The sequence below is a fragment of the Auxenochlorella protothecoides genome, assembly GCF_000733215.1.
Source record: "Auxenochlorella protothecoides strain 0710 unplaced genomic scaffold scaffold17, whole genome shotgun sequence".
Taxonomy (NCBI): domain Eukaryota; kingdom Viridiplantae; phylum Chlorophyta; class Trebouxiophyceae; order Chlorellales; family Chlorellaceae; genus Auxenochlorella; species Auxenochlorella protothecoides.
Genome location: NW_011934486.1, coordinates 189,565 through 206,222, shown reverse-complemented (window position 1 = coordinate 206,222; position 16,658 = coordinate 189,565). Strand labels below are relative to the sequence as shown.

At 64.8% G+C, this 16,658-nt stretch overlaps 8 protein-coding genes across 8 annotated transcripts in view; 6 read left to right on the top strand and 2 right to left on the bottom strand.

Moving 5' to 3' along the window:
* The window catches only part of F751_1637 (hypothetical protein), a gene marked incomplete at both ends in the record, with an annotated part of 8,936 nt that extends 6,994 nt beyond the window's left edge, over positions 1–1,942 (top strand). The window contains 2 exons of the mRNA XM_011404012.1: positions 1,225–1,647; positions 1,741–1,942. Of these exons, the coding sequence (XP_011402314.1) occupies positions 1,225–1,647; positions 1,741–1,942 (625 nt within the window). The remainder of the gene's footprint in view (positions 1–1,224; positions 1,648–1,740) is intronic.
* A 122-nt stretch (positions 1,943–2,064) lies between these two features.
* F751_1636 (DNA-(apurinic or apyrimidinic site) lyase 2) lies at positions 2,065–3,804 on the bottom strand (the record flags this gene model as incomplete). Its single annotated transcript, XM_011404011.1, has 6 exons — positions 2,065–2,127; positions 2,438–2,824; positions 2,939–3,096; positions 3,279–3,408; positions 3,540–3,599; positions 3,670–3,804. The coding sequence occupies 6 exons, from the start codon at positions 3,802–3,804 to the stop codon at positions 2,065–2,067; spliced, it is 933 nt and encodes a 310-aa protein (XP_011402313.1).
* Positions 3,805–4,885: 1,081 nt separating this feature from the next.
* Positions 4,886–5,226, top strand: F751_1635 (hypothetical protein; the record flags this gene model as incomplete). The annotated part of the gene is made up of 2 exons (XM_011404010.1): positions 4,886–5,008; positions 5,101–5,226. 2 exons carry the CDS (start codon positions 4,886–4,888, stop codon positions 5,224–5,226), a joined length of 249 nt encoding a protein of 82 aa, XP_011402312.1.
* Positions 5,227–5,498: 272 nt separating this feature from the next.
* Positions 5,499–10,350, bottom strand: F751_1634 (E3 ubiquitin-protein ligase ORTHRUS 2; the record flags this gene model as incomplete). The annotated part of the gene is made up of 16 exons (XM_011404009.1): positions 5,499–5,680; positions 5,838–5,927; positions 6,122–6,512; positions 6,707–6,840; positions 7,059–7,227; positions 7,357–7,487; positions 7,612–7,843; positions 8,001–8,096; positions 8,331–8,418; positions 8,648–8,775; positions 8,928–9,000; positions 9,195–9,272; positions 9,377–9,483; positions 9,740–9,829; positions 9,982–10,067; positions 10,200–10,350. 16 exons carry the CDS (start codon positions 10,348–10,350, stop codon positions 5,499–5,501), a joined length of 2,226 nt encoding a protein of 741 aa, XP_011402311.1.
* Positions 10,351–11,178: 828 nt separating this feature from the next.
* F751_1633 (hypothetical protein) lies at positions 11,179–11,746 on the top strand (the record flags this gene model as incomplete). Its single annotated transcript, XM_011404008.1, has 2 exons — positions 11,179–11,510; positions 11,683–11,746. The coding sequence occupies 2 exons, from the start codon at positions 11,179–11,181 to the stop codon at positions 11,744–11,746; spliced, it is 396 nt and encodes a 131-aa protein (XP_011402310.1).
* A 12-nt stretch (positions 11,747–11,758) lies between these two features.
* F751_1632 (Putative polyketide hydroxylase) lies at positions 11,759–14,655 on the top strand (the record flags this gene model as incomplete). Its single annotated transcript, XM_011404007.1, has 5 exons — positions 11,759–12,017; positions 12,246–12,577; positions 12,903–13,224; positions 13,417–13,601; positions 13,861–14,655. 5 exons carry the CDS (start codon positions 11,759–11,761, stop codon positions 14,653–14,655), a joined length of 1,893 nt encoding a protein of 630 aa, XP_011402309.1.
* A 256-nt stretch (positions 14,656–14,911) lies between these two features.
* F751_1631 (RNA-binding protein cabeza) lies at positions 14,912–15,314 on the top strand (the record flags this gene model as incomplete). Its single annotated transcript, XM_011404006.1, has 2 exons — positions 14,912–15,073; positions 15,189–15,314. 2 exons carry the CDS (start codon positions 14,912–14,914, stop codon positions 15,312–15,314), a joined length of 288 nt encoding a protein of 95 aa, XP_011402308.1.
* Positions 15,315–16,461: 1,147 nt separating this feature from the next.
* Positions 16,462–16,658, top strand: part of F751_1630 (Zinc finger Ran-binding domain-containing protein 2) — a gene marked incomplete at both ends in the record, with an annotated part of 1,641 nt that continues 1,444 nt past the window's right edge. Inside the window, one exon of the mRNA XM_011404005.1 lies at positions 16,462–16,512. Coding sequence (XP_011402307.1) covers positions 16,462–16,512 — 51 coding nt within the window. The remainder of the gene's footprint in view (positions 16,513–16,658) is intronic.

Here is a 16,658-nt window from a genome sequence, read left to right as displayed (position 1 = left end):
TGCTGAGCCAGCTGGACGCCGAGGAGGGCGGGGGCGGGGCGGCGGGGGCCTCCAAGAAGACCAAGAAGAAGGCGAGGAAGAAGGCGACGGCGGCCAGCGCGGCGGCGGGTGAGCATGGGGCCGAGGGCGGAGGCGAGGTGGAGGACGGAGGTGAGGCCGCCGAGCTGGCCGCCGCGCAGGAGGCCGCCGCGGAGAAGGCCGCCGCGGCCGTCGCCGAGGAGGCAAGGGCTGCCGCAGAGCGCGCGGCGTCCGACGGCGCGGCCGCGGCGGCCGAGGCCGAGTACGAGGCCGCGCTGGAGATGCGGCGCCGCGAGCTGGAGAGCCAGGCGCAGAAGCGGCGCCTGCACGAGACGGAGCTCCTGCGCCTGGCGGAGGCGGCCTCGCTGCGCGACGCCGCGGCGGCGCGCGCGCGCGAGGAGGACGCGGCGGTCGTATGCCGGGAGGAGGCCGCCCGCGAGACGCCCGCGCCCACGCAGGCGCCCCGGCCAGAGCGGTCCGCAGCGCCCAAGTCCGCGCCCCCCCCGGTGCCGGCCACGGCGCGCAATGCCCCGGCGAGGCAGGCCGCGGCCAAGGGGTCCGGCGCGGCGCCGGCGCCCTCGCAGCGCGTGCCCCCGCCCGCCCCGCTCTTCTACAAGCCGGCCGCGCCCGACGGCGCGCCTGGCCCCCGCTCGATGCCAGACGCCGGTGCCTCGGCGCCCGTGGCGCCCTTCCCGCCGCCGCAGTCGGCCAAGTACAAGGTGCCGCACGCGTCGGCGCCCGGGGTCGTGGTCCCGCCGCCCCCGCCGCCCCGCTCCCGCCCGCAGGCGGAGGGCGGGGCGCGCCAGGCAGGCGCGGCTCCATGCGAGCAGCCCGGCGGCGGCTGGGAACCCATGGGCAGTGGGCGCAGCGGGTGAGGGTCGGAGGGGTGTTTTTGGTGGGGAGTTGTGCCTGGATCTGCGCTGGTTCTGCCGACCATGTACCACCGTTGCAGTGGCAGGCTGGGATCCTGTTACATGCCAGCTTCATCAGTACCTCATCCTTGCTGACCCATCACAAGAGACCCATGACGACACACACTTGACAATCAGCCGAGTGGGAGGACACTCCTGTTTCCCCCAGCTGCCGATCACATATTTCTTCACCCGAGGTCTCTGCATCCGATGCCCCTGCTCAGAAATCCATGGACGTTCATGGTCTGTTCAGCACGTAAACTTCCCTTCCATACACTCTACACGATGCGCGCAGGGAGGATGTGCAGGGCCCCAGCATAGTGCGTGCCGCCGCCTCGCGGCAGCCGTCCCCGACGCCGGCACGCACCCGCACGCCGCCCGCCTACGCCGGCCCCGCCACCCCGGCCCTGTCGGCTCCGGGGCCACCCCATGGCACCCCTCCTGCAAACTGCCATGGCACCCAGGCAGGCGGCTGGCCCGGACTGATGCAGGGCCAACTAGCAGTCGGTCATGGTCAGGCGAATGCCCAGGCGACGGCCCACCAGGCCCCCGCCTGGGAGCCGCAGGGCGGCACCACGGGCGAGAGCCTGCGCCAGCACCACCTCGCGCCCAGCCTGCCCGGCGACCCCTTTGCTGCCGCGCCGCCGCCGCGCTTCGACGCATTCAACGGCTACGGCCGCGTCGCGCCGGGCCTGGGCGAGTGGCCGGCGCTGCACCAGTTCGACCCCGCTTCGCTGCTCGGCTGGCCGGCGCAGGGCCCCGCTGCGGGCCCCGGCGCCGGGGTTGGGCCGGGGGATGTGCTGTGGGCCAGCCGCGGCGAGGCAGAGGGGCTGCCACCCCATGCTCCGCCCGCCGCTTCCGCGTATGCCGGCTTTGATCTGGGAGGCGGGGGGTATGCGCCGCCGTCTGGGCCACCCTTTGGAGCACGCGAGGCCGAGGCAGGTGCCATGGACGACTGGTCTGAGCTCCAGGCGCAGCTGCCTTCTGATCTGGGTGATGTGCTGAACCTCTGACCCCCTGTAACCAGGACCCGCCTATATGACACGCAGTGGGTGGACAACTGTGGCCAAAGGTTGTTGGGGGGTGGGAATCTGGTGCACAGGTGACGGAGCAGGTCAACCCGCTGGCATCCACCTCACGTCTGCTGCTTGGCGAGGAAGCCAGCGAGGGAGCGCTGGCCGGGCGGGCGGAGTTTCTCCTGCGGCACGGCCGCGGGCTTGCGACGGGGTGGGGCTGAGGATATCGCAGTTTCGCCGGGAGCTGCGTCTGTCCCTGAGGTCGCGTGGTGCGGAGCAGCACCAGCTGGCGTGGCTGCGGCGGTGGCCGCCGTGTCAATGCTGCCGCCCACTCCCTCGCCCTCTGCATGCGTTCCTGCCTCGCCAGCCGCGCCTCCCACCCCGCCGCCAGCCGCTCGCCGCTGCCTCTTGGGTGGCCCCCCCCTCGCTCCAAACATGTCCCGGATGGAGCGCTGGCGGGTGTCCACCAACGACTCCCAACGCCGTTGCCACAGCGCGCAGGGCTGGTCGGGGGCGGGGGGCGGCCAGACCCTGCAGGCGCAGCAGCAGTCCGGCGTGGTCGCTCCACTTGGGCGGCAGGCGGTCAGTGCCCACCACCTCGCAGGCAACCACGCTGGGCAGCAGCCCTGGCGTGCACAGCACGTAGTCAATGCGCAGCCCGCGGTTGAAGGCGCGGGCGGAAGTGCGCTCGTCCCAGACGGTGTACACGTCGGCAACCCCCAGGTGCAGGCGGCGCCAGACGTCAACATAGGCCGCGGGGCCCTCGGTGAGGGCATGCAGGGCTGCCAGCTCCTCGGGTGCATACAGGTCGTCAAAGGGCATGGAGGCGTGAACGTCGGCGGGGGTGGCGACCACGTTGAAGTCGCCCACCAGGATCACCTGGTGTGGGGAGGAGGAGAGGGGAGTTGTTGGGCGTGCAAGGGGGAAGGCGGAACACAGAGGGCCCATGAAACTGTCCCAGGCATTCTCTTCCACAGCTCATCCCCATCCCACCTGCCTGCCCTGCTTCCGAAAGCCGTCCGCCGTGCGCTTCAGGGCGTGCAGGAACTTGAGTTTGAAGCCGAGGCGGGGACGCGCCGGGCGGTCGCCGGCATTGGGGACGTACACGTTGATCAGGACAAAGGCGCCGTGGTCCGACACTACCACCCGGCCTGGCGTGGGACACAGGAGGGGTAGGGTTTGCGTCTTGAACAGGGCTGTAGGGAATCTGCCCATGTTTATGGGTATGCTGCACTCTAGATGGTGTCACCACACTGCCGACGCACCCCAGCCATTCCCAAGGGACCCCTTCATACACATGCACTGCTGCACCTCAACCGCCCCCCAGCCTCACCCTCGCGATCGATATCCGACTCTCCAGAGGCAAGGCAGTCCACCTCGACATGCGCTGCACGCCACTGGCCCCTCGCGTAGGTCACCACGCCCGAGTAGCCTTTTTTCTCTCGAGACACCGCCCAGTAGGACTGTCACCAGAGGGGAAACTCAGGGGGGTTGCAGGCCCACACCGCTCCTCAGAGAGACCTTGTCGTATCAGATTGATTCACATCCCCAACCAAGCTCGTTGCCAGAAAAAAACTATCTTCACGGCGTTCACCTCGCAGTCATCCACACACACAATCTCCTTGGTGAGCTGAGCTTCTACCAGCTTTGTTTCCTGCAGCAAGTGGGAGACAAAGGCAATTCTGAGTGCGAGACACCCCACATCATCCCAGCACGAGTCCAACCCTATCGTTGATCTGGACCACCACCATGACCAGTACCAGCACCTGGAAGCATGCAATGTCCAACTCCAGCTCGCCGAAGAGGTCTGACAGCGAGCCGTACTTGAGAGCAATGTTCTTGAGAGTGGGTGCCTGCATGAAAGTCGTATGGGTTCCTGGAAACTTGCCAGGATGAAGCTTTTGAATGCCACAAGAATCAAATGTATCTTGACCACTTACCAGTGCAGCTACATTCCAGCAAAGGAGGTTCATTGACCCCATGGCAGGACCTCCTCAAGGCGACTACCAGGACTCAGCATGCAATGCTGTTGACCTGCCATGCCAGCAAGCTAGTCGGGCCTTTGGTTCCATCAGGTGCTTATACTCATATGCTATAGTGGTGCAATTGGGAGGGAAAGCTTCAGCTGCATGCTCGTGCTTGGGCGACCTTGAACTTTACGTGTGCCTTGCTCGTCAATTGTTGCTTGTAGGTATTCGGCAACGGAATCAGAGCGTCATGATGGTGCCCCTACACCGTGACATTGCGCCTGCAGCATAAAGTATCGATCATCTGTGCAGTCCAGTCGACCCACCACCACTTTGCGAGACCCCATTCCCGTCTGGGGTTCCTGTCGTTCAAGCTGCATGATGGGGCGCGAGGAACCCGAGTCCCCCGACGTGAAGCATGGCCTAGACTCGATCTCTTTCCATACGTACACCTGTATCTGCATCAATCGCATTCGCACTCTGATATCTTTGGAACTAGGCTATCACATAAACCTGCCCGGCTACACGGGACTTTGACATCAATCGCTTAAGCACATGGGTGACAGGAGAGGAGGTCGCGGCGGACAGCAGGGTGGCAGCAGGTATTCTGAAGAGGATAGTATGGAGAATACTGGAGCGTGCAGAGGCACCAACTGCCGAGATTCGGAGATCGATCCCCACGGGCGGGCTTGCTGCGCAGCATCTCTGACACCGTCCCTGCTGGTGACATCATAGGGGAGGAAGCCAGGTCTCGCGGAGCCGAGATGGAGATCGGACGCCTCAGGGCGGGCGCAGGGACTCCATGACGCCGAAGGGCGGTGTCAGCAAGTCTTCTGGTGGAGATGGCGGACGACGTGGGGGCCGAGGGCGTGGACGGGGAGGCTCTTCCGGTAAGCCATGAGGAGTGGCGCTGGAATTGGCGGTGCCAGGGGCATTCGTCCCACTGCAAGCCCTCCACCCCGCGCCTAAAGCCATGCACTTGTCAAACCATGCACCAGGTGGGCGTGGCGGTGCCAAGCAGAGCAAGGCCACCAAGGAGGAGCTGGATGCCGACCTGGACGCCTACTTCCTCAAGGATGGCAAGACAGCTGCCCAGGTGCAGCCCCACAGCTGGGGTGTGTGGATGGTTTGGTGAAGTCTGGCACGCCGATGCCCTCCCACTGCATCCCTCTCGGCTCTCGCACGCAGAAATTGAACTCAGACCTCGACGACTACTGGTCCAAGAAGCCGGCTACCGCCACGGAGGAGGAGGCCGCCCCCGCTGCTGCAGAGGAGGCCCTCCCCGTGGAGGAGGATAAGGTCCCCGCCGAATAGGAGCTCGGAACCTCTGCATGCAGAACAGGGAGACCTCGGGGCTACGCCCTTCCCGCCTTCCAGCGCCTCACTCACATGACTCTGCCCGGCCATTGGCATGCCTGCATGCCTCTGCAAGGCAGTCCTTTTCAGCGGGCAATTGCACATGACGCTTTCCACTCTGTTCAGCAAGTGCTTCGTGCCACTTCATGGTAGTAGGGAAAACATGAGGAGGGGCCAGACCTAGCCTAGGGAACAGGTTGGCAGGTGCATGCACTAGTTTTGCCCTACACTCAGCGACGGGCACGCTTTGCCCGTCCCCCGGCAACCGCTGGCTCGGCCGCAGGGGCCACCTCAGAAGCCATTGCCTTGTCCCCGCCGGCTGAGGCACCCACCAGCTGTGCCTGCTTCTGCTGCTTCTTGGCCTCCGCCGCCACCTGGGCCCGCATCCTCCGCAGGCAGTAGCGCACCGCCGCTGTGTGAGTGGCGTGCGGGGAGCGGTTGACTACTCCTGGCCCTACTTTGCAGGTTGTTTGCACAGAAAAAGCCAGCAAGGAAGGTGGCACCCCGCCCCGGGCGCCGCTCTAGTGCCCCTACCCGATTGGTCACCACACTATGCCTCCTGCCCTCACCCTCGTCGTTGTCTTCCTGCTCCATGAGGGCCTGGATGAGGCCCGCATCAAAGTCCTCATACTCCTCGATCAGCGCCACGGTGACCTTGTCTGCTCACAATGTTGGATGGGGGGTGGAAGGTCAGGAGTTGGTTTCTCGAGCATGACTCTTGTTGGTCCACAGCATGCCCCAGGGCAAAGCCATTGACCGCAGGATCCCTTGCCCCTGTCCCCCCTCGGCTGCCGCATCACGCTTGGAGCGGCTGTTTGGCGTTCAGTGCTGGACCCCCCCACCAGACACGCACCCTGCTGGGATGGAGGGGCCGGCACGGAAGGCGGAATCGGGCTCAGGGCCTCGACCTGGTGGGCAGATATGGCAGGTTCCCGAGGCCCTGTCTCGGCCGAGGATGCCGGCTGCTCCGGCGCCGCAGCTGGTGCCGCGTCCTCAGACACAATTGCGGCGTCAGACGCGCCCTCGCCGTCAGACACGCCTGCGCCCTCCTCGGCCTCCTCGTCGACGCCGGCCACACCCTCCTCGCCCCCCTCGTCGACGGCGGCCACACCCTCCTCGCCCTCCTCGCCGGCCGCCCCGCTGGCCTCTTCACGAGCACGTGCGATGCTCTCCTGCAGCTTGGCGACGACCTCGGCCATGTCGCGGTTGACCGCCGCGCCCTTCAGGAACTCCATCAGATCCGTCTGTGGGCGAAGGAATAGTTCGAGTGGGTCAGACGACTCTGCGCTGTATCAAGGGGGCCGGCTGCTGAGCAGCTGGGCTCAGACCTCCACCGCCAAAGAGCTCACGGCCGCCGTCGCCTCGGGAAACCCCGGTGCAATAGTGGCCCCGGCGCTGCTTGCCGCACTCCAAGTCCCTACCACAGCCGCCGTCGCACCTTGCAGGTCGGGCAGGGCTTGAGCTGCTTCCTGACGCGGATGGAGCGGATGCCTGCGGCGTGGCCACCCCCCGCCACCTCATCGGCAATGCCGGCAAATTTCTTGTCCAGGCACGCCTTGCAGAAGTTGTGGCCTGATGTTGTGTGAGCGAGGGGCGGGGATTGCGGTGGTGAAAGGGTGGATGGGTGGGGGCTGGTGTGGCAAATTAAATCACCGGCCATCCTTGCAAACTCTGCCGCTGAGGCCCCAAGCCACGCAGGCGTCGACTGTGCCCGCCCATGAATCGTCCCCGCCGCCTCGCTGCACCACCCAGCACCACCCCTCTGCCGTCCTTGCCTCCTCGCCACGCACCGCAGGGCGTGGACACCGGGTCCACCACCGTCTTCTTGCAGATGCCGCAGGCAAACTCCCGCAGCGCGCGCTCCTGCTCCGACAGGCGCTTTCGCACGGTCTTGGACCCGCCCTCCTCGCCGCCGGCGCGCTGCTGGCTGACCGGGGCGGCGCGGGTCCAGCCCCACTCCTACAAAGGCAAAGCGGGAGGGGCAGGGGCGGGGGGGGAGGAGGATGACTTTGGCATACCCGCGTGCCGCCGTTTCCCTCTGCCCTTCTGCGCTACACGACTCCCCTGCCCTCCCAGCTGCCTGCCCACCTGCTTGTCCTCCAGCCAGCCCCACCAGGGCTTGTCTGCCATGGAGTAGACCTGCCCCTTGTCGGCCTGCTTCATCTCCTCCAGGGCGGGGGCGGGCAGCGCGGCGTCGTCCACGGGCCGGTCCCCGGTGTCTGGCGAGGAAAGAGGGGCGGGGATCACGAAACGGGGTCGAGGGTTTCCTACAGACGCACATTCCTCAGGACGCCTGGCTCGAAGCAAACAGCGAGCGTGGCGCTGGGGCATCCCAGGCCTCACTGTCCGCCTCTGCACCCTCGAAGCTCCGCAGGCCGGCCACCACACCCCCATGGTCCCACACGCCCTCACCCTCCGAGGACCAGGGGGCTGGCTCATTGTCGCAGCGCATGAAGAGGTAGCGGCACATGAGGGGGCCCTGCGCGCCCGGCTTGCGCCAGCAGCGGACGATGCGGTACACGCCGTCGTACCGCACGGGGGTCTCCACCCCGGGGGCGTACGCCGAGCGCTTCTCCTGCGACAGAGGAGGGGGAGGCGCAGGGGTTGAGTCTGATGGTGAGGGTGGGTTTGGGAGATCCAGAGTCTCTGCGCGCTTCATGCGTCAGGTTTGGCCAGTCAAAGGATCCCAGAAAACACTCCAACAGCCCAACCTCCACGCCCCGCCAGCCCACCTTGTAGGACCGCACCACACGGACCGGCAGACCCTTGGTGCAGGACAGCTTCAGCGCCTTGTTCATGTTGTCAAACGTCTGGTCGAAGGATTGCACCTGGGGGAAGAGAATGGCTTGGGAGGGGGATGGCGAGGAGGCAAGAGGGGATTCTGATTTGAGCCCCTGCACTCAGTGCAGCCGACCGCCCCGGCAACAAGTCCGCCTGCTGCAGGCATCTACAGCAAGAGATGGAGCCCCACACTGGGACTGCGATCCCTGCCCGTGACCAGGGCTCATCGACAGCGCCCTCCCGCGTCTCAGCCCCACGCCTGGTGGCCCCCTCTCGCCCACCTTGCTGGTGCGTTTGTTTCCAGACAGGTCGCGCCCGCCAGAGCCGGTGTAGAGGAACCACTCCCCTTCGTCACGGTCGTCCTCGTACCTGGCAGCGCAGGGTGTGAGGGGAAACGAGCACTTGAGATGAGGGGGCATCCCCGCATGCCACGCCCAGCCTGGCTCTGTCGGTAGGTGCTTTCCTGCATGCCATGCCTGCCCAGGAGCTGCACCGGGCCCAACAACTGTCTCTCCCTTGCACAGCTTCCAGCCACACAAACCTGTGCACCCTTGGGCACCCTCTCAAACCCACCCACCCCGCGGCCTGGACGACTCACCCTCCGGAGAGGACCACAGACTGGGCCCCCACGTTGCTCTGCCCCGCAATCCCCGCCACGTGCGGGAAGTGGGCGCCCCACTGCCGGCAGTCCAGGCGGTCCTTCCACCACTCCCCAACCTTGATGCCCTGCAGAGAAGGACAGGGGCATGGGGCCAGGAGTGGGTGGTGCATGGCACGACACTGCAAAGTGCCACCCAGATGCCGCGGCAACCTGTCCCCCTCGACCCCTTCCTCAGCGCCCTCTCTGTGATACCCCCGAGCCCTGGCCGTCGCCTCACTGTGCCACGTGGGTCGGCGCTGGCAGGGATGGGGCCAAAGTGGTCGTTGGGCACCGTCACCATGATGCGGCCGCTGGGAAGCAAGGAAGATGGGGACACGGGCTGAGTGACCAAGGGAGGGCGAGAGAAGGGGCAGCACTCTGTGAGCTGGTGCCTTGATGGCACCGGCATAGCTAGAGCGGGACCAGCCAAGGAGCAAATGGCAGCATTCTGGAACACTCAAAGAGGCTGCGACGCCGCCACACAACCCCAGAGCTCAGCGCCCACCTGGCGGCATTGGCACGCCCGGCCCTCACAGCACGATCCGTGGTGAAGGCCTCGTCTGGGCGGTCGGCGTCGTTGATGCTGCAGGGGGGGAGGGGGAGGGGGAGGGGTTGCGCAGTGATGACACGATGCACCGACACGGTGGAGCAAGGGAAGTGGACACAAGAATCCACCGTCTCCCTCACCGCTCAAAGGGCTTGGAGGAGGGGTTGACGGTGCCGATCTTGAAGGCACGGATGGCCATCGTGAGCGCGGTGTTGATGCGAGGGTTTGCGCAGAACTTGGCACTGAACTGCATGGGTGAGCGTGGAGGTGGTGCCTTGTTGGGACGAGTACCACAGCTGTGGGGTTTCCAAGGGTTCGGAAGGAGTTGCCATACCTCTCACACAACCACAGAGAGGCAGAGGCTGATCGAAGTCCAGCTTTTTGCACAGAGAAAGCGTGAAGAGCACCTCACAGCCAGCTGGTGTCCTATCCGGCATTGCTACCTGCGGGCCCTTACACACCACTGCGCTCCAGATCAACCGGTCAGCCCTGCGTCCCCATACCTCTGTACGACAGGTGGGGCAGCATTTCTTCTTCGACTTGTTGACATGGTCTTGGAAACACTTGAGGCAGAAGTTGTGCTGGCAGGGAGCCTGTGAGGATTGGGGGATTCCAGTGGGCAAGGGACTGCAGGTGATGCCTTGCAGGTAATCCAGGGCTACCATCACAGAGGGGTGCCTTGCCATCTGAGATGACAGCCACCTTGCTGGCCATGCAGAGCTCACCAACCCAGCGGGTTGCTCACAGTGACAGGGCGATTACAGAGCTCGTGGCAGATGGTGCACTGAAGGGTGTTGGACAGCCCATGCTCGGGCTTGGGCTCGGACTTCACTGCTGGAGATGAGATGCACGATCAGAGGTGATGATGCGCGCAGTGCACCACGGAGGACGTCCACCGCCCCTTGAATCAGATGGCGAGGCCCCGTGGCACGGCAGGTTGCCCACCCCGACCCTCCTCCCCACCTGCTCCGTCCTCCTGGTCCCCTTCCTCCTCGGCAGGCGCTGCCCACTTTCCGGACATCAACTGCTGCCGCCTCACCGCCTTCTCGGCGTCTGTGAGGTTGGGATCCCTCTGTATCTCCATGACACGCTTCATCATCGCCGCCTGGTCCATGGTGTCGTGATGCTGGGGTGTTCCAAAACCCGCAGAGGAGACAGGCCACCGGCCGGCCGTCGCAAAAAGACACAGCTAGCAGCTCGATTCAGGGTTATTAAGCTCTCTGCTGAAAGTCTACGCTCATGAGCTTGCACGAGTATGGGTGCGTGCAGCCAAGGTGCAGAAGGACAAACTTTGAATTGCCCCGCGCGCGCAGCATGCCGAACAGGCTGCGACAGGTCGGCCAAGCCCAGCAACACGACACACAGGATTGCCGATGAACTTGTCCATAACACATACGCTTGAGCTTCTGTTTGGGTTTTCCACATATTAAGATTGGGACTGTCGTATGGCCTTGACACTTACATGCCAATGCAGATGATTTCAGTGTGATGGTCGTGTATTGTACTCTTACCTCCACAGTCCCACCCTGAGGGGGCACACGTGACAATGAACAGCTGGGTCGCAGAGGAAAACCCTGCAAAAATTGTTTAAGAAAGCTGTATGATGTAGCACAAACATCTCACCTTTGAGTCACCACTCTTGGCAGCGCACAGCAGCCTCGAAGGACCTGTATAATTAAGGAGACGGCTCATAATCCGGAGTATACCTGCATCTTTCTAAGGTAACCTTACACAAGTGGAAACCTCTCATCCTGTTCATGTCAAAAGCGCCAAAGCACAGGCTTCCTCACCTCCTCCCCCTGCAATCCCCTTGTCCAGTGGTGGGGAATAGCATCGCGCGCGTGCATGAGGGACCACCCAAAGGTCACGTCTCCTGTCGACGAATAGCAACCACAAAATGCCTTACATCAGTAGTGGCTTGATGCGCCGTTCAGTCTCTTGAATGGAGGACTGCATCATCACGGAGCGCGAGGCGCAGCAGATCCGAGAGCAACTGAAGAACCGGAGGAAGTCTCCGGGGAAGTCCAAGCTCGCGGGCAGCAGTGGGCCCCTCGCTCGGCCAATCGCACCGAGGGAACCCCCGCCAGTGAAGAAGGCGTTCAGGACCTTCAAGGAGAGGTGGCTGTCCTGTGCGGGAGATCTGGACACGAGCCAGCAGCTGAAGGCGGTGGAGCAGGGGATCGAGATCTTCTCACTCCTGCCCAAGGAATCCAAGTACGCCCAGCACCGCCTGAAGCTCCTGCGCAAGGTCCAGCTGCTCCTCACCAGCACTGAGTGAGAAGCATTGGTTTTATATGTATGGTGGCAAGGGTGCCGATGGGGTCAGCTGGAGTTAAATTCCAGGGAGGATGGGGGGCGGTCCTGTGGTGCATGCGGCTCCACGTCCGTTTGAGGGTACTGATGCCTGCAACCCCCCCCCCCACCACACACACAAAAAATCCACCAGAGCGGAGGGTACTGAGGAGCGCCAGGCCGAACTCGCTGCCCTGCTTCAGCAGCTGCAGCTCTGACTCATCCCAGCCATGAGGATGCTCCGTGCACTGCGCTTTGCTCCAAAGCCTGGCAAGCTCTGGCCCAGAGGCGTCTCCACATCACCATGCCCCGGTCTCGATGCAGAGGTGGTGATTGCGGGGGGGGGGCCCACTGGCCTCATCACCGCTCTGCTCCTGGCACGCTGGGGGGTGCGCAGTTTGGTGGCCGAGCGCAGCACCGCGCTGACTCAGCACCCCCAGGCCCACCTCATCAATCACCGCTCCATGGAGGTCATGCGCGCCGTGCCAGGTGGGCCAACGAGCTGTACATGAGTTGGGTTGGGAGGGACAGACAATTGGGCAGTTGTGTATTGATATCTGGAGCCCAGCATTCCTGGTGGTCTGGGGAGGTCTGGTGGCTGCAGCATGCTGGAAACTCGTGGGCACAGCAGTGCCCTGTCATGTCAAGGCCTGTGTACCACTCGACATCAAAGGGGCCCCTTTTCATGTTGAATGCGTCGATTCCTACTCCCGACAGGCCTGACGGACCAAATATGGGCTGGAGTGCCCCCCCTGGACCAGTGGCGGAGCTTCGTCTACTGCGGCAGCATGCTGGGCGACCTGCTGGGCAGCGTGGACCACTTTCCGGGCCAGGCAAGCCCCCACCTGCCCCTGCTGTCGCCCGAGCCGGTGACCCACCTGTCTCAGCACAAATTGGTGCCGCTGCTATGGCAGGCGGCGCTGGCCGATCCCCTGGTCCAGGTGCTGGCAGGGTGCAGCGTGCGCAGCGTGCGCCCCGGCGAGGGCCACGTGGAGGTGGACATCCAGGAGAGGGCCGCCGGCATGCTGCGCACGCTGCACGGCGCCTACGTGGTGGCGGCCGACGGCGCGCGGGGCGGGCTGCGCCAGGCGGCGGGTGTGGAGCTCCAGGGCAGCGCCGGTCTGCAGCACCTCATCAACATCCACTTTGTGTCCCCAGAGGTGCGTGGATTGGTGGAGGGTGGATGAGGGAATGGATGGGTAAGGCTGTGGATCGAATGATGAACAGAATGTTTGGCTGCCAGCTCACCCTTCCGCCGTTGCGCCCCGTCCATCGAAGCTCTTCTCCTTGGATCCATACCCTAGTCCCTTTATCCCCCCGTTCAGCCTCCAATCCGCTCTACTTAATCCCCTCACACTATCCAAACCCTCGCAGCTGGGGCGGCGGCTGCGTGGCAGGGAGGGCATGCTCTATTTTGTCTTCTCCCCGGCCACCATCGCGGTGGTGGTGGCCCACAACATCTTGGAGGGCGAGTTCGTGGCGCAGATCCCCTACTTCCCGCCCCTGCAGTCCGCCGCAGACTTCACGCCGGGGGCGTGCTCGCGCCTGGTGGCCGCCGCCATCGGCGACCCTGCGGTGCCTGTTGAGCTGCGCACCGTCAGACCTTGGGCCATGAGTGGGCTGGTGGCGGCCACCTACCAGCCGCACAGCCGCCTGTTTTTGGCGGGGGACGCAGCGCACGTCTTTCCCCCCTCCGGTGAGGCCCGTGGGATCGTAGATGATGGCATGCTTTTTATGGGTGGGTGTTACGGGGTGCCCTGCTCCAATCCGTCGTTATGTGTGCGACTGGACATCAACATGCAACGCTCTCACCGCAGCCTGGCCAGCTTAGCCAGACGTGCAACGCCCCCTCCTCTTCATGCAACCCCATGCCCTCCGTCATCCACAGGCGCGTTTGGGATGAACACCGGCATCCAGGATGCACACAACCTGGCCTGGAAGCTGGCTGCGGTGCTGGGCAAGGAGGCACGCCCCTCCCTGCTGCACTCCTACTCCGCGGAGAGGCGGCCTGTGGCACTGGCCAACATGCAGCTGAGCGTCCAGAACTTTTATGAGGCGCTACGCATCCCAAAAGTGGGATTGGGATTGTGCAGGGGGGCAAAGGGGTTGGCGAACCCCGACTCTGAGTCAGTGTGGATGGGCCCCACTGGGAGGTGTTGCACCATTCAAGAAACCTCCATGGCATTCGGGAAAGAGGGCATTGATTTTGTATGCCACGGTTGTTCAGAGCGGTGCTAACCAGAGGACCCAATCTAAATTCATGTGTTGCAAGCTGCGCCATGCCATCAGGACCACCTCATTCATACTTTCCTCCCTCCCCACTCTCCAACAGCTCATGGGGCTGGACTACCACACCGCCCTGCGGCTAAACGACACCCTCACCTCCCCCGCGGTCGCCTGGCTGCCCCCCGGCCTGCGCCGGTCGGCGCTGGAGGCCGGCCTGGCGCTGGGTCAGGCGGCGGCGCCCGCGCTGGGTACGCTGCGCTCGCGCGACATCCGCGCCGCGCTGGAGGGCGGGGAGACGCTGCGCCTGCAGTACCCCAAGGAGGACCTAGGCTTCGTGTATCGCAGCCCGGACGCCGCACTGGCGCCCTCGGCTGCCGACCTGGCGGAGGTGGACCTGGCGGCGCGGCCGCGGCCGCGGCACGCGCCCTACACCCCCGCGACCCTGGTCGGAGGGCGGTTGCCCCATGCCGCGGTGGATGCCGTCATCTCCCGCGGTTGGCTGGCCGGGGGGGCGGCTGGGCCGGCCTCGACCGTGGACCTGCCCTGCCTGGCCGCCAGCCCCACGCCCCTGCTCCTCCTGCTGCCTTCCGGATACGAGGCTCTGGAAAGGAGGGCATGGCTGGCCGCTGCCGAACGGCTTGGCCCGCAGGGGGTGCTTCCTGTGGTCCTGCATCTCGGCCCTGCCCCAGCGGGGGCCGCCGCCGAGCGAACCAATGCCCTGGAGCTGCAGTGTGACCCGGCATCGGGTGCTTGGGCGACTACGGGGGGCGCGCGGGTGCTGCTGGTCCGGCCGGATGGGCACATCGGGGCCAAGTGGAGCGAGCGGGTGGCCGACGCGGCGCGGGCGCAGGGAGCCCTGGAGCAGGCGCTGGCTGCTGTTATGCATTGCGCCTTAACCTGAGCGTTAACTTTCCATTCCCTCTGCATATTGATTTGGATTTGGCACTTTTGCATTGTAGAGCCGATGCCACGGCCATGGAGGGGAGGGGAGGGAGAGATCCTTCAGCAAGAATTTTATTTTCCCGCGCCGTCGATCCCGGCCTGTTTCAGACAACTCCACCCCGGAAATTGCACCCCCACCCCAAAGCTCATCTGGGCAAGAGGGCCATAGGACTCAGACAGTGCACTTTGCAATTAAAAAGACTACCATTCTAACAATGGCGTCCTTCGAGAACTTCGATGACGACCGCGACCAGATATACATCAGCGGGCTGCCCCGGGATGTCACAGAGGATCAGCTGGCTTCCCACTTCGGGCAGATCGGTACCATCAAGCTGGACAAGAAGAAGCGCCCCCCGACACCCAAGGCACGCATCGGGGTCCTCGATGTGGCGGGCAACGGGGCGCGTTGGCTGCGTGCAAGACATCCCCAGCCTTCCCGGACAGAGGTGCAAGGCTTCGCTCATCCTCCCGGCACCCTTGTCCCTCCCGCAGATCTGGTTGTACCGAGACAAGGCCACCGGGCAGCTGAAGGGCGACGCCACCATCACATACGAGGACCCCTTCGCAGCCAGTCAGGCCCCTTCGTGGTTTGACGGCAAAGAATTCTTGGGCAAGTGATGGCTGCCCTGGGTGTCCGGTGGTGTTCGGGGGTTGGGTAGCACGCCTGTGGACCGCCTGGCCAGCCCCGCGTCCAACCCCTGCTGCTCGGACAACAACGAAAGCAGGGAAGACCCTGCACGTTAGCTTGGCGGAGAAGCCCAGAGCTGCAGCCGGCGGGGAGGCCTACGGTCGAGGTGGAGGAGGTGGTGGGTATGGCGCCGCGCCGGGAGGTGGCTACGGCGACCGCGGCGGCTATGGTGGTGGCGGCGGTGGTGGAGACCGGGGCGGCTACGGAGGCGGTGGCGGCGGTTATGGTGGCGGTGGCGGCGGCTACGGGGGAGGTGGCGAACGCGGTGGATTTGGTGCGTATTTTCAGGGTCTCGCCATGGGGTCCTCTTTGTTGGCTCTGGTCTGATGCCTGTGATCGGTTTGCACCTTCAAGCCAGCTGCTCCCTCCCCTCCGACGGTGCCACCTCTGTTGAACGCAGCCCTTGCACCCCCTGACACCTGGCTGTCTCACACACTTGCAGGTGGCGGTCGTGGCCGCGGCGGAGGCGGCGCGCGCGAGGGCGACTGGCTCTGCCCCGGCTGCGGGAACAATTGCTTCGGCTGGCGCGATGTTTGCAACCGGTGCAACACGCCCAAGGGCGACGCCGGGGCCGGCGGCGGCGGCGGCGGCGGTCGTGGCGACTTTGGCGGCGGTCGTGGCGACTTTGGCGGCGGCCGCGGCGGGGGTCGTGGTGGCGGTGGCGGTCGGCCCGGTGAGTGGGAGACTGGGTGTAGAGCTTGCTGGTTGCAAGGCATCGACACTCGGATCAGGCCATTTGTCGTTGCTGAAGAGCAGGCAACAATGGAGAACGACGTCATGAGCCACATCCCTTCACCCCCAACCCGGCAGGTGACTGGCCTTGCCCCAGCTGCGGCAACAACTGCTTCGGCTGGAGGGACCGCTGCAACCGCTGCAACACGCCCAAGCCCGAAGGCGCTGCTGGTGGCGGCGGGGGTGGCGGGTATGGAGCACCTCCACCTCGAGACAATTATGGAGGCGGCTACCAGTACCAGGAGCAGGCCCCTCCACAGTACCCGCCCCCAGCACAGGGCGGCTACCCTCCCCAGGGCCAGGCATACGGCGGTCCCCCTCCCCAGGCAGGGGGCTATGACCCCCATGGGGCCCCGCCTGCGGCCGGATATGGACCCCCTGCAGGAGCCTACGACGGTGTGTGTGCTGTGGTGGGCAGGTGCACTGGGGCTTGAGCCATCGTTGTGCTGGCACGGGACCATAGGTGATGCTTTTGCCACACCTTGGGTGTCACATTCTTCTCATCATCCTGCGAAAGTGGCGTCTCCACCCCCGTCTTTTGG